The following is a 15,969-nucleotide window of genomic DNA, read 5'->3' on the forward strand; positions in this document are numbered from 1 at the left end:
ACGCAAACTAATGATCTAAAAAAAGTTTTTATTTGTGGCAGTGAAAGTTGAATAAATTCAAATTCAAATTCATTGGTATTCAGCAACTAATTACAGGGTACTTAAATTAATTATTATAGTAGTTAATACAGAATATGTGACATTTATTTTAGCTAATAACAAAATAAGTTGCCTAGGACGCTGGGAGGAACCGAAACGGTTTTGAATATATACGAATATATACAGTAAAACACAGCGTAGCAGCTTAGAGCCGTCCTGTTCTTTTCAGCAAAACATATTTTAAGACATTAATTTATCGGTTTTCTCTTGGCATATAGAGCATTTTACATACAATGCATATAATTTCCATTGAGTGAAATGTGCCAAATATTAGAAGTAAACGATTCTGTTAACAATCTAAAGATGATGCAGCTGTGACGCTTCTCTATGGTAACTATAAGAACTCCAAATCATGTTTATCTCTTTATCAAGCTGTTCAAACAAGCTTTCGACTAAGACTATTTGGCTCAACAACGTAATTGTTCAAATGCAAACAATCACCGTGAAATAAGGACTGCTCATATGGTTTGCTTCATAGCTTTTTTGTTTTATACGGCCTTAGGTCCTTATACGATCTGTAATAGCCAATCATCAGTTTACGAGACCCTAATGCCAAGAGTACCCTTAGGTGGGGTCTCTATCCACATAGCAAGCCCTCTCGAAGCTCTTGGGATTTTGTGACGGGAAATCTTGAAACTGACTTACAAAAAGTCCTCTTCTAAGGGTTTCCAATCCAAGAAGGGCTACCTTTTAAATGAGGGGACAGGAATCACGGGGACGGCAGTGTCCGTTGCTTAAGCCAGGATTTTCATGAAGGACATGATTCTAGACATGCAGCTCTAAATCGACGATACTTTTCTACTCTGATAAAGTGGGCGGTCGTAATCGATGCCATCTCGCAACAGGCTTTCCAGGTGTACGCCTCATTTGAGTCCAATGTTTTAACTGGGCACCAGTCCCCAAGGACCCTAGAAGCACCTCTCCTATTGGCTCTCCTTTTTCGCCTTTGTCATAGTCACATACAATAAACATGGCTGACGTCTCTTCGATTTTTTCGAAATCAACTTCGAAGAAAAATGATTCATTGTAAGATGGGTTTAGCGTCCTCATTTTTACAGTTGTCTTCCTTTTTTTCACCTTTTTGCCTTCTTGCACGATCCAGAATTTCACGTACGGATCTACGAGAAAAAACTCTTACTTTTTCCACAGATTGACTACCCTGGGTACCAGAGCCACATAAATTCGATCGCAGAAATAGATGATAGAAAAGGAGAATTGGAGGAATGCCACGAAATTTTGTAGCTCTGGCACCCAGGGTACAGATCGCCAAGCAAATTTATGAGGAGATGTCCTCCCCGGAGCGTGGCTTTTTCACATTTACATCACATTAATTCACAAACATTTAAACTCCTTTACACACACTTTTATGTGTAGAACAGGACGAGCTTCACGATCCGAGTTTTAGACAAAATGCTAAAAGCACCATTTTCGCTGAAACAAGTATTCTCAATTTTTGCACAACTGTCTGGCATATCATTTCTGCATGTAGAATAAACAGAAAATTTCGACTTTGAAAATTTCATCAAAGATAAATGCTCACCAGAAAATCCACCTTCATCTGTACTCTTAAGGTCCTTGCAGGCCAGGATGAAAACCGCGAGTAGCTGCGGGTTTGGTGCGTACGCTAGAGCTATGCATATGTGCCCCAAAAGAGGATCTCCTTTTTTCATCTAAAATGGAAAGTGTATCAGTCAATTAAATGAAGTGAAAGGTACTCCAAAGGTAAACTTTCCAACACAGTTTTGGCAGTCAAATGGTCGATAAAGCAACTCAACATTGGCTGGCAAAACACTGTTAAGATACAATACTAAAAATCGTGTCTTGGTGGCGTGTTTGACCAAGAGAGGGCGAGGGGGGGAAGGAATATAATTTTTGAACATAGAAGGCAAAAGTGTATTCTAAGCTGGATTTGGGCCCTTTTTGGAGCTGGAAATCGAAATGTTGAACTGAATATGAAATTCTGCGGAGCTGGAAAATTCAAACATAACAACAAAACATTCCTTGTTTTCTAATTATTATTCTTATCATATTTCGTTCTTATGAAACAGTTCAGCAGTACTGATGTTGGAAACTCTACCGATCAGATCAGCTGATGTGGCTGATATCTAGTTTGTGATAGGGTATGACAAGACTAATTACCTGAGCCGTAGTTTTTGCTATTGAATTGGACTGTAGAACAAAAATGTTTCGGTTTGCGAATGTGGGACATAGGCAATATACCTAAGGATACAGCATATAGCAACAGAAATTCAACCATCACCCCGCGCCGACGATAAGGAGAGAGAGAAAAGAGAGGGAAATGGCACAAGACCTCGATGTCTAGGGGGCCTCATAAAGTACTGAATTCCATAAATGGAATTAATCAAATGTAACAAAGGTATGCATAAAATAGTAAACTTTCCATTGATTAGAAGAAAATTACTGCAAGAAATATTCTGCAATGTATTTAAAGCTAATCTAAAGGGCGTGATCGCTGAATTATTCTTCTCGCTTCGCTCGCAGTGGCTTCCAGTTTTAACTTTGTCCCAGAGCCTCCCAAAAAACTTTAGGAAAATTGTTATTTTAGGAAAAGATCGTTTAAGGTGAATATAGTAATGTTGTAATTTTACTGTTTTGCAAGGCTTAACTGTAGAGTCAACTACAAAAATGGGTATCATGAAACTTGCTACAATGAAAGAAGCGTATTTAGGAAAATGATGGCGTGAAGATGCAAAGTTTGGGAAGCCGAATAAAATCCACTCATTTCACACCAGAAAATCTCACTTCTGTGCGATTTTCACACAAAAAAAAGTTCTGATCAATACCACTAACAAAAGAAAATTCTTCTTAAAAAAAGAATAACAAAAAATCAACCATAATGATACAGATTTTACAGGACAGACTTTTCAGTAAGATGAAACACTGCTATCAATCAATACAAAAGGCATCTTAGCCCCACTATTTGATTATTCATACCTAGGTTTATAACTTTGGATTACCATTATAGTTTGCCATTACAATTTTTGCAAAAGTAAATGCATCTCATATGTAAAGATAGAATCTCACCCCTTTAGACTCAAATTTAAACTCTGGTTGTAATATACGTGTTTCCTCGACAGGATGATTTAGATCCAAATCTATAACTGGAACTTTGGCCTCGCCAAGCAAATCGTGTCCAGAGAATCTGTCGTAATCATACACCTTCAAATGTACATAGCTGCTTGTAAGCTGGGAATATGTTATGTGCTTGAAATTGAATGACTGTTCAAAGACTGGGTTCACAGTCTTCATCTTTACCTGAATAACAAAATGTCTATAAAAAGCTGTTTCGTAAAAGGGTGTTGCTATGTACAAAAAAAATTTCAAAGCACAGATTATGTTACATATCCTAGTTTTGATCCAACGATTAAGATCATCAAAGAATGCAACACCAGTAGTCAGGACCATCGAGAGGCAGCTCGGGCCCAGGGTGATTCACAAAACTGGACCCCCTTAAGAAAATTTCCTGTGGCCACGCTCTTCAGTCTCCCGGAGATGAGGGAACACCTTCTTTAGGTACAATTGTTGCAAACGTTTTTTAAGGATTTTTACGAGAATGTGCAAAAACATTTTAAATGATACAAGGACATGTGGACATTTCTCTACGATAAACTTACAGGCTTTTTTGCAGAAATAGTAGATCTTTTTGCAATTGTAAATAGATTTTGTTACTTTATTACAGGCCCGCCCCTCCTAACCCCTTCCTCTCGACCCCCTTGGCAGAAGTTCACCTCAAAGTCATACAAAAGGCATGCCAGAATCTACACAAAATAATCAGTGTAGGACAAATACAATTTTTATGAGGATTGTTGCAATTACATTGGTGTCAGAATTGATCGAGGATGAATGAATGTGAAAAATTTTAAGAAGACAGACAATTGTAACCATTTTTTCAGTAGGAAATAAGCTAAAATCTTTATCAAAGTAGGATAAATACTCAACACCAGATACCATTTACATTATCATTTTACACATACTTCTAGATCCCCCTAAAAGTAAAACCAATAAAGTCATTGCTTGAGTCCTTAGCTAACAAATAATGAAGTTTAAAAGACATTTTGTCAAAAATCTTGGATGATCAAGTCTTTTTTCCTTAATGAAACTTGTTATAACTCAGACACTACAATATATGATTAACAGCCTGAATAAGCCCATTCCCCCCATCCATCAACAAAATTATTTAGAAGAAACCAAGATCCTAGAAAAGTTTTTGTTCAAGTTTTTGATGATGCCCCTTATTACATCTAACCAGTAATAATTGCCCTCTAATTATTTAAAAACCACAACAAGCAAAATTGAATTGAAACCATACTTTTGTCTTGTATTCTTTTCTGCCTGCCGGAACAATGGCAACCTTGGCATAAGGGTCAGAGAAACCAGAAGGGTCAGCAGCTGGGATGTCTCTGGCATCAATCACTTTGACTGTTGCAATATTTTCATCACCACTAAAAGTCAGCACAAATTTTATACGCCCTGAAACATGTATAAACATAAAGATATAAAAACTTTGCCTTCAACATTTGACATTCTTAGTTATCTCCTAAATATTAGACAGTAGCAATCAATATCATTTTTACATTTATCATTTTACAGTAAAACAATGTTTTGCTAACTACTGCTGATACCATGGACAATGACAGAAGTGTAGACACACTACTGTCATTGTCCATGTTTTTGTTTGTTTGTAACTGTACTGTTTTTGTAAAGAATAATGTGTTATTCATGATAGAAACTTGATGACCAAGCTGTTCATTCAAGCAGAAAACTTAGAACATTTATGGCATTGCAAAAGAGATTTGTTTAACTTTTTCAAACTTAAGTGAAAATTAGCCTGTGGTACTATACTGCAAATGACATCTTTCCTGGCAATTCTGTGATTGTGTATAGTAACTGCTCCAAAACGGAGATTTGGCAAGGTATATTATTATTATTATTATTAAGCAATACATACCACTTTATGTCTCATGTTTATTTATGGTTAAGTTTAGCTTTTGGTTTCATTTTATAAAAATAACATTCAATATTCAAACTCTGAGGGTAGCATCTCTTCATTAAAAAATAACTTAACAAATAATTATACTTTTAAGAAAATCCTTTTGAGAGAATTTCTCAAAAGTAAAAACCTAGCCCATTATATATCAAAAGTTATGACACCTTTAAGAAACAACCCATCAAAATACATACTATATAGAAAGAAAAAATTGAATATATAGAATTTGTTATACCAAGTTGAATATCTTTTCCAGTTTCCTTTTCAGATGCCTCTACATTGTAATCTATTTCATCCTGCATTGGTTGTACTCTCTCGTAATATGTTGGTCCAAATAGTTGATACTTTTGCAAATTCATTTTATCTTTTGCTTTCTTTTTTACTTCTTTCTTTTTGCAACAGCGTCGGCAGCAACAGCAGCATACAAAAGTTATTAAAAGGAACAGGACCCCACCAACAATACCAAGTGTTGCATATGGAGGAACTAGATATAAAATGATTCATTCAATTTATTTTGAAAATTATACGGCTAAAGGAAAATTTCATGTGACACGAGGGACAATGAAATCAAACCTTAAATCTATGATTCTCTTCTCAAGGCAAACAATTCTTTCATGGCATCAATACCTAAATCATTTGATTTGATGAACATATAATTTAAAAGTATTCAAACATTTTTAAAAGGCTTTTCTGGAAGTGGCATTTAAACAAATCAAACTGTTTCACTTTGAAGGTATCATTTAAACTACCCATATTAACCAAATGAATTTGGTTCTCTTTAAAAAAATTTGGCTGTGATATTCATTCTCTTGATAAAGAAATTTTAATATATTTTGCTTGTGTTTCTTTTATCTATGGAAATTTCATGAATATTTTAGCAAGATTTTGTTGATAGTAATGTACTCTATTTATGACAACATCAAGAGCTTAAAGAAACCTCTGCTTGCACTTCTTTTAAAAAGATACTCGATTTCAAGATAAGGCATGTCATTTATATTTCGAATTACAAATCCAAAAGCATAAAAACATCCTGTTACTGACAAGCTGAAGTTGCAACATTCAGAGAAGTGGATTCAGATAAACTCACTTGGCAGTGTTTTCAAATAGGCCCAAACAATCAATGCATACTTTTCAAAAAACTTCACTATTTCGTGTTTTTCTTTTGCAGTAGGTCTCAATGTAGGTTTCGTTGCAACATTTGCTCTGTTGAAATATGCAACAGTTTGGTGTCGCTGGCTATTGGTAAGCTTCATTGCAGCTTAAAAACTTCGTGATGTCCAGCTGGACAAATAAGTAGTAGTCAGCCAGTAGTAAAATATTCAAACCAGGAACCGGCCTAAAGACAACATTTGAACGAAGAGGATGCAATATCAAAACTTTTCCTCCATTCAATTATAGTTATTCATTTTCCTGTTACCGTCATCTTCGTAAAATGCACTCAACCATCCTACGACTGCGATCAGCTTCATAGATTGCTACAGCCACCATTTTGAATAGTGATTTCATTTTCCAAGAATTCGCGGTTGTCGTGGAGCTTTTTTGATTTCACCTCATGTATGGGGACACGAATTCATAAGGTTTATAGAACTTCTTCCTTACAAGACAATTTTTTGCAAACGTTTTTTAGGTTAGGTACGGAATGCATCAAGTTTTACAACTGACATCGTGATATGGGGGACGGTAAGACCAATTTGGATTTATTTTTTATTCTCGGATCGTGCAGTGGTGTATAAAGATTTTTCAGAGAATTTCACCCGTGACCGTTGTTGTTAATCTATGGGCTTTCTTTCTTTCTTCATACTCAAGGCTGGTCGTCTTCCGCATGGGAGCATTGGAAGCGAGTACTGTCGATTGCGTTTGAGTGTTTTGGCGTATTTTTTACTGTACTTTGGACATTTCGCAGTATTTCGTTTCGTTGACCATAATCAGCCAATTTTTGTTGAATTACAGCAAGGATCCAATAAACAGGGACAGATAAATTATAAATTTGAGAGATAAGAACAGAAACAACAATGACATAAAAATTAAGATTTATTTTGTAAGATTTCAATCTTGTTACATAACTACAGTAAAATAAGAAGAAGAGTATCTTTACAAATAAAAACTTGCTCGTAACATGGATTGTTGCAAGGTAAAAAAAATTATTCATGTTGATGGCAGAGTAAACTCCAATACCATATATAAAGATAAAGTTCCATTAAGGAGTATTTTTTAAGGTATTCTTTGAAGCAAAATTCTAGCTTTATGAACAAAAATAAATCAAATAAAATTGTTAACGGAACAAAACTTGGCTGTTAATTAGAATTATTGCAAAATATTTAAAAACACACACATCCTTTAGTTATTATAATACTTTTTTGTTTATGCGAGAATTAAAGATTTACACCTAATGAGAGAAAGGTGGATACAACAGTGGATACAAATATGCATAAAGGAAAATCTATCAGCATCATATATATATGCTGTTATCTAACAAGTCCTGTAATGGACATTTAATTGCATGCTATCTGCAAACATAGTCTGAACAATGTTTCGGCTGAAGGCTATGTGTTCATCAAGTGGAGAATAACTTACACTTAATAAGGTGACTTCTTTGAAGTATCTAACAGGCATAACGAGTGTATACAGGGGAGAATACACAGCCCAGCTCTTAGTCCCAATTAAAAAAACAATGGGAAAAGCCTTGGTTAATTCAGTGAAAAACTATGGCAAAGTATAGAAAAGTATTTTATCAACTATGTTTTACTTTTTATAATAGAAAATTGACAGAGAACCAATTTAGCAATGACTTAAATAAAATTTATCAAAAAGCAAAATCTAGGTGAAATTCTTTGTAAAGTGTAAATCAATGGTAGGAAGTAGATAAATTCATTTATTGTCAGTGATAAATCGATGAAGTTGTCTTTGAACTTTTTGTGCTTTAATATCAACTACATCATAACGCATTGGTGTCTCTTCACACAGCCTGCTTCCTTTCGAGAATATGACAGGTGAAGTATTTTGCATATTTGTGTCAACAGATTGCAAAGGAAAAACTGCTCTTCCTGATATGTCTTTGAGAGTTGGACTGGATTGGGTAAGAAAGGCATCTAAATAATGACTGTTTTCCTTTTCAGCTGTGTTTGGCCGTATATTGACACGAGTTGGTGCAATGGATACCATCTCAACAACACCATTGTTCTCCACATTTGGTGTTTTTAGCTTTTCACTGTCACTGACATTGATCTGTGGCATTAGTTGTGCTAATTGCGAAGAGCAATTTCCTTTTAGACATGCAATAGCATCTGCTAAACTTCTGTTTTGCCCATTTGGAGACTGTTTTAGACTAACTAAAAACACAGAACCTGCTGGCTTGGTTGATGGGCTTGTCCTTATGTCATTGAGAGACACAGAGCTTGCTGTAGAGAGTGCTGGAAGTCTTGGAGACTCCTTTGTAGATTTTATGTTATTAACTTCTGTTGATGTTTTGCTTCTGATATTTCCAGAAGATGCACTTGAAATCCATTCATTAAAATTTGCTTTCCGTTTCTTTGTGGCTGTTGGTGCCTCTTCATTTACTGGCCCAATAGATTCACCAAATGAAGCTTGAATTCCTATCGAGGCAGTCTGCACAACTCTTTTACTTTTTTCTGTTATGGCCTGATCAACAAGCAACCTTTTGTCTTTTGGATTCTCTGTTGTCTTTGTAAGTACCTTTTCAAGTTCATTACGCAGAGTAATAGCCTTCTTTTTACCATTATACTGGTCCATGATAACTTCTAAACAAGATAATGACAAAACTTTTGCCTTGCTGTCTTTCAAGGTATTTTTTGCATGTCCTCCTAATGAAGAACTATCTTTAATCAATCCTGCTTTGCTTATTGGTGATCCTTCATCTTCCAACCTCCCAAGAAGACAACAACGGCTCCCTTTATCAGAAAATTCACTATCCTTGGATGTGTCACTTTGGGTTTCCTGTTTCTGAATTTCATTGTGAGCAGTTATAAGGTGCAATAATCCATTTGGATTCTGCAGCTTTTCTGGAAATCTTTCCTGTAGCCTCTTAAACTCTTCACGAAAAATTCTTTCATTTGGACTCACTTGTTCAGCTAAAAAAGTTTAGAAATTAAAAACGTTTTGCACAATCATCATAAGTTACATCAAAACAAAAGGGATATTCCATGTAAAATTTTTTTAAATATTTTATCGAAGGTGAAGAACTGTTGTTATCTCACAACATGCCTAGAATGCAGCATGATACATGATGACAAGAGCAAACTACAAACGTTTTCCTCTTGCGTTTACCAAAAATTGTGATTGGCTATATTTTCAAATGAATGCAGTTGAAAGAATGGCTATGTTTTCCAGTGAAAGAATTTTTATCACTTTGCAAAGCATCTAATACCAAATAAAAAATCAATTTTACTGATTTCTGAAGTATATATATCCTGATCTAAAATATTATAGAAATGCTAGTTAGAATAGTAGCTTCCATACATTTAATGTTTGCAATCCTCCTTGGAGATTGGACATCAGTTTCTTCAATTTGACCAGCTCTGTCACTTTCATCATTAAGGTCTTTTGCAGTTGTCTTTTTGTCATTTGTTTCAATGCTTCCCAGGCTAGTTTTTTCTGGGCATTTGTTGTCTTGGTCTGGTTTCATAAATTTGCAAGTCTTCTCGTCTTTACTGTCGGTGCTTGACCTTTTTCTAGTGTGAATTGTTGCAGCAGATTTGGTACGTGGCATCTTGTTCTTTTTCTGAGGATTCAGATTTTGAATGGCAATGTTGCTGGCTGATAATGATCTGCTTTCAAGTTTTCTTACAGAGCTTTGCACTGAAAAAAGAGCAAGGAGGTGGCTCAATTCAAGAAAGATTTCAGGACCTTGTTTAGAGAAAAAAACAGAAATCCCAAATCTCATAAAAACGTGTGGGGAAAAAATTCTTAAAGCTTCATTTAAAATGTAGCATTGAAGTCTTCCGTTTTTCAAAAAGACCTTTACATAATATTAGGGAATAAATATCTTAAATAACTCACAAGATCTAGATTCCACAGTATATGGCATACTGAATAAAGAGTGCTTTGTTGTCATGTAGTCAAGGCTTCCACTCAATGTCTGTTCAAGTGTTTCTGCATCAAGAGCAACGTAACATGGTTTCAATGAAAAAAATTTAACAAAAACAGCAAAATGATTTGAAAAGCCAATAACATGAAAAAATTCTTGCATAAAGCATTAAGCAATAATTTTTCAAGAATTTTTGTTTGAAAATTGAAGGTTAGCAATATCTGCAGCATATACTAAGATTATTTCAGCAAAATCTTCTTTGATAAAAAGTCACTCATGTTCAGAGCAGAATTCTCAAGAGAATTCCTTTATAAACAAACTACCTAGTCTGAAAATGAAAGATTCATCTCTATACACAGCATATTTAAACTAGATTTTCAATTTCAAGGGAAATTAGTTAAATTTGTTATTGTAATCTCCAAACCTGTATCTGGCTGCAATGATTCTAAATCAACCCCAACCCATTTGAATGCTGCTTTACGTGATCCAGTCTTTTCAATGAGTCTCATGCTTGTCAAAATGTTTGCAATGTCATAAAGCCTCCTGACCTTTGCTGCAATCATAAAAATTGACAAGAGTTAAATATACATATATATGTCAAACTTTTAAACTTCATTTCATCGACAAAGTTGCAAAACATTCATAAATAATTGATACATATTTCAACATTTAAACCTTTATAATTATCAGTCTCCTTTAAGATGATATGAGTGCCGAACTGGTTACTTCGATAAGAATGTACATTATAATACCCAGTCAGGTTGCAACTACTCAGGAGTGAAACTGACATAAGTAATTCATGATTATGAAATGAAAAAAAACTCCCAAGCCACATGCTTATATTCATACACATATATGTATATAAACTCTTACTTATACCTCAAAAGTACATCTTTACATATATGAAGTGCATATATGGAATAGATTCATAGAAGCCTTTCATTGCAGCAATTTCTCAAACAAAAATGTATAAACTTGTCACCAAAGCCAATGGATCAGCTTAGATTTATCCTCTTGTTTATGGCTAAGCCAAAATGGCTATATTTTTAGATATTTATATAAATTTACTTCTTGTCTTTCCATGAGGGTCTTCTGTTCCTTCAATAATTTCCTTAGCTGCTTCTTCTAATGCAATTACAGGGTTCTGTAAGTTAACAGATAAGCTAATGAGCTAGGCCACATGAAGGATTCACAGGTGTAAAAACATTTTCAATCAAGTATCAAAATTGTGAAGGATAGGAAGCTATTTGAATCTGCAAGACCTTCTGTAGAATAATTGAAAAAAAACTGTGCGATCATGATCAAATGCTAAGAACAAGTTTGTCAAAGAATAAATTTCTTCAAAAACAACAAAATGAAAAGGGGGAAATGTTTTAAATTAAACTCAAAGTTCTAAAATAACCAAATGAAAAGACATGATTTACTTTGATGAAAAAAAAACAAGAAATTTTCATAAAGTTATGAAAGCTATCACAAACCTCAGCTGCCATAAAAAGCATTATCAATTTTTGACAGAAAATCCCTAAAGATTTGCTTCTTCGTCTCCCCTTATCTTCATCTAAACAAAAAGAACAATAGACCAGTTTTAAAAGTAAAAGAAACTAGTTTAAAAGTATTGCCAGCAAACATCAAAGTTTGTTTTTCAATGAAATTGCAATGACATCAAAAATTCTAAAAAGGGAAATTCACCTTGGCTTGCAGTCGACGCATTTTCACTGTTAGAATTATCTGATTCTTGGTCTCTGACCATAATTCCATTACTAAGCCACAGTGATGGAATATTATTTTTATCAACATTCTCAAAATTTGTAGAGCCTTTTCCTCCATAGATCTTTTTGGCAAGAGCCTGAAAGAAAACAACATAACTCAAAAGATTTGATCACCCTTCTAGCAAAACCCTACCACAGATTTTTCTTCAATAGCAGATATTATCTGCAGATGTTTTAAGGATGAAATACAAAATGCTAATTAATTACAAAATGTTACCAATGATTTACTGCTGAGCCAAGCCCTAACCCGGCCATTGCCATAAAGTATAGTTTGCCATTGTTTCCATTACATTCATTAAGAGATCTTATTCTTTTTACAGCACAATATTCTAAAAAATTATGTGCAGTATTACCTTTAGTTTACTAAGTGTTGGAATTAGTCTGCTTGAGCCATGCCAGACATAAGTGTTCTTTCCTTGTTTGGTTACATATTCTAAACTTTCCAAAACATTTACAATATCATAAATTCTTCGTCTCTCAACACCTGTAAGATGAAAATATTCATACATACCTAAATGAATAATGCAACAAGCACACATAAAACTTTTCAAATAAACTAGCTGTCATGCAAATTACCAAGGAAAAGACAAATTTGCACTTTTTGCTGTTGTTTCTACTTAGCAAACGAAGGTAGTTTTATTCAGATACAGCAAAGTTGTGCTTATGAGCAGTCTCCTCTTGATGTGACCACATCTCTGATTCATACTACAGGGATAAAAAAGGGTCAGTATAACCCTAAGTAAAAGTTTGGTCATGTTAAGGACTCGAACCCCAGACTCTTGGATCTGTAGTCCCTGACCCTAACCACTGAGCCACCATCAGGACTCGAGGTAAAAACAAACTAGTTACTTTTCACCTATTGATTTGCACCTGGGTACAATTTTTTACTTGTTGTTTGGACATCATCAAGCATTTGCAAAAAGTATATTGGTAAAGTGATTTTCCAATTTTTGATGCTACACATGTACATATTACTCACTTAATAAGTCTCTGCTTTTTTAATAATAATGAATGTCTCACTACAATAAGCTTGATTGAGAACAATTCTACTAGTAAGGCACTAACAACAAATCAAAGTTTGCATACTTAATTCCTTCGCAACCTCATGTAGAGATATTATGCATCCCTCTGATCCTTCTGGGTATTTACTTAAAAATCTAAAAAGAAAGTAATGATTTTCATCAATACAAAATTACATTGGAAATAAAAATAATTGATGTAACTTTTAAAAAACCCTCTAAAAATTTTTTTAAGCATGACTGTGTCCATAAGTTCTAAATATTTTTGACATAATGTCATTGACATCATTATCAAGGCACTGAGCTCAAAAACTTTTCTTGTTCTCCCAGTGTCCTTGGCAATTTATTTAATATTTGATAAGTTTGAGTATATTGTAACTAAATTGCAAATGTTGCTAAATCACATTAACTTGAATTTGATATTTTGAAACTGTGCTTTGTACTTGTAAGGATAAATACATGCAGCTGACAGTAGAGAATTGTTGTCTGGTGATCTCATTACTGTAAATCCTCAGACTAGCCCTCCCCCTCCAATAAGCCCCCACTGCTACCGTAAATTCTCCAATTCCTACTAAAATAAAAAAAGTCTTTTAATAATGTCTTCTTAATGTCTTTGATAATTTTTAGGTCCCCCTTCATATAAGCCCCCATCAAAAGACATCAATATGACATCAAGTTTCTATGACAGACTGGTAAACAGCAATTTTGATTATGTTCACTAACTGTAGAAAACTTCTTAAAATATATATTTATGTAATATAATATATATATCAATAATATAATTAATTCAAAAAGTTATGCTTGTAGACTAAATATATATGCATGTAGACTAAGAAATGACACTAAAAGAAATACATATATATTAAACAATTTTCCAAAGACATACTTTTGACAAAGGAGACCCAATGACTTTAATTTTCTGCCAGAACCAAGATCTTTCTTATCAAATCCTCCATTTCTGTCTCTTTCAAAATAATCTTGTTTATCCTTGTCTTCGGTTGAATCTGAACTAGTGCTGCAGTTGTCTTCATCATCGTTTTTATCAACAAAAAGTTCCCTCTTCTGTCTACCCTCATCCCTTGCACTGGCAATTCCAAATGCAGCAGAAACGAGCATTTTCAAATTTGCTGTTGGTGTCAATGGATCGTCTGAAGATACAGCCATTCCAGCTTGCTTTTGTGGCGTTATTGGTAGACTATTTGCAGTTTTTTCCAGCTTCACTTTAAAACCTGCATCTCTGATGTCTTCATCAGATTTACTCCTTTCAAGTGATTTCATCATTTTGAATGATGGTGTGCAGTGCTTGATTGTTTCCTTTACAGTATCATTTAAACAGTATCTAGAAAGAACAGCATTAATTATTACTAGCAATAATAGTTAGTTTAAGTAGGCAGCTTATACCACCCCTTGTTCTATATGACAGTTTAGGTTGAAAGTTTCAATTTTTGTTGAAAATCATAAATTCAAGCCCCCTGAAACTAAACTTCGAACAAATGAAATTTCAATACTACTTGTCTCATACATATTTGAAGCAGCGGCCTAATCTCCCCGCCCCAATATGAAAATGGTTCACCCCTGAATTGGCGCCAAAACAAACGAAAGGGATACAGTTTTATCAACAATCAGATAATGCAAGTTCCCCGTAAAGAAAATTTGAAACTGGTATATATGAAATAAACATCAGAAGCTTTACGGAGCAAAGTACAAAGATCTTGTGTGGTCATAAAATGCCGAAGAAGCGCCATTCATTAGACGATCTGTACATCTCTACATATTTATATTCTTGCTTGAGGATTGAACATATTTTCATCCAAGCTTCTCTGCCTAGCAATAAACTTTCAAAATTAGCTGTGGCAATGGAGGGGCGGTTGAAAAAGGCAGAAAAATTCAAATATTTGTTACGGGCCTAGCCGTGCATATTCAGCCTGCCCTACGATCATTTTGCAATGTCTATGATCCTTATTCCACTATTGCTTAAACGGAAAATTTAATTCAAGCTACTGTTAAAGTTTAAGACAATTTTTCTTGATTCAAAAAAAATATTGTAAAATTAACAGTCTTTATAAATGGTACTTTATAGAGATACAATTTCCTCTCTTGTCGGTTTAGGCCAGTTCTCTATCACCGATAGTAAGTTTACAGTTGGACAATTTTGAAACTGAAAGTACATATAAAATTCAAAAATGTCATTTAGTGTACTCATAGATTATTGCAACTTTGCCTACCTGTAAGGCCGAGTTTCTTGTTGCATCACCTTGCAGAGCGCCAAGTTTCTTCCGATGTCACAACCCACTGTCCGTTGATTTGGCGCGGGCACGTTTGGGTGTCTTGAGATGGATTTAGCAAATAGACCAATCAGAATACTGAACCGTATCATGTGATAATAAATTAACAATCAGTGATAAAAGGCGCCAAAATTAAAGGCGCCAAAAATGCTCCTGTGCAGGGATGATAAAAATGTCGAAAAAGATAATTTCAAATTTCCCGCCAAAAAGATCATAGCTTTTGGGTCGTATTTGTGTATCTGGTGTATCAAACTAGGTGAAATTAATACATGTCTAAAAACCATGAAGTTTCTGTTCATCATTTGCAAAAAATGGTGTTGTGTAATTCAAACAAATGAATCTGTACCCTTAAGATAAGTTTTCTATTTCCACTAGTCTTTGATATTTTCGAAGAATGAGCTAAATGTTTTCAACATTTTTCTCACTAGATCGAGTCATCTCGAATTATATTTTCAACAGACCGAGAAACAAGTTACCGTATTGCCTCTAAGGAACGCCACGGTGTTTTTTACGAAACCAAAATTTTGCGTGTGGCGTTCAATAGAGGGTGGTGTTTATCAGAGGGCGGCGTCTAATACAGAATGGAAAGTGTGTGAATTGGAAATGACAAGAAAAGTGCGATGTTTTCAAATTCTAGCATGTAATAATACCATAGTCAATAGAAAAATCTCTGGTCTGGAAGCCTGTTGTTCTGACTTTCTGCTTCATTTTAACGATGTCAAGGGATCAAAAGAAGTGCACAACT

At 34.4% G+C, this 15,969-nt stretch overlaps 2 protein-coding genes across 2 annotated transcripts; both read right to left on the bottom strand.

Annotated features, from left to right (window-relative positions):
* Positions 1-56: 56 nt before the first annotated feature.
* On the bottom strand, positions 57-7,023 carry LOC135681150 (synaptotagmin 1). The gene is made up of 6 exons (XM_065195499.2): positions 6,195-7,023; positions 5,343-5,591; positions 4,430-4,590; positions 3,145-3,375; positions 1,640-1,769; positions 57-1,217 (listed from the first exon to the last, which is right to left on the bottom strand). Exons 1-6 carry the CDS (start codon positions 6,358-6,360, stop codon positions 898-900), a joined length of 1,257 nt encoding a protein of 418 aa, XP_065051571.2. The 5' UTR covers positions 6,361-7,023; the 3' UTR covers positions 57-897.
* A 102-nt stretch (positions 7,024-7,125) lies between these two features.
* On the bottom strand, positions 7,126-15,667 carry LOC135680976 (uncharacterized). The gene is made up of 11 exons (XM_065195266.2): positions 15,165-15,667; positions 13,826-14,278; positions 13,007-13,077; positions 12,274-12,404; positions 11,841-11,997; positions 11,630-11,709; positions 11,220-11,295; positions 10,576-10,704; positions 10,124-10,216; positions 9,584-9,922; positions 7,126-9,195 (listed from the first exon to the last, which is right to left on the bottom strand). The coding sequence occupies exons 1-11, from the start codon at positions 15,314-15,316 to the stop codon at positions 7,976-7,978; spliced, it is 2,901 nt and encodes a 966-aa protein (XP_065051338.2). The 5' UTR covers positions 15,317-15,667; the 3' UTR covers positions 7,126-7,975.
* Between the last annotated feature and the right edge of the window lie 302 nt (positions 15,668-15,969).

Source organism: Rhopilema esculentum, chromosome 17, assembly GCF_057945365.1.
Source record: "Rhopilema esculentum isolate cy_ngs chromosome 17, ASM5794536v1, whole genome shotgun sequence".
NCBI lineage: Eukaryota > Metazoa > Cnidaria > Scyphozoa > Rhizostomeae > Rhizostomatidae > Rhopilema > Rhopilema esculentum.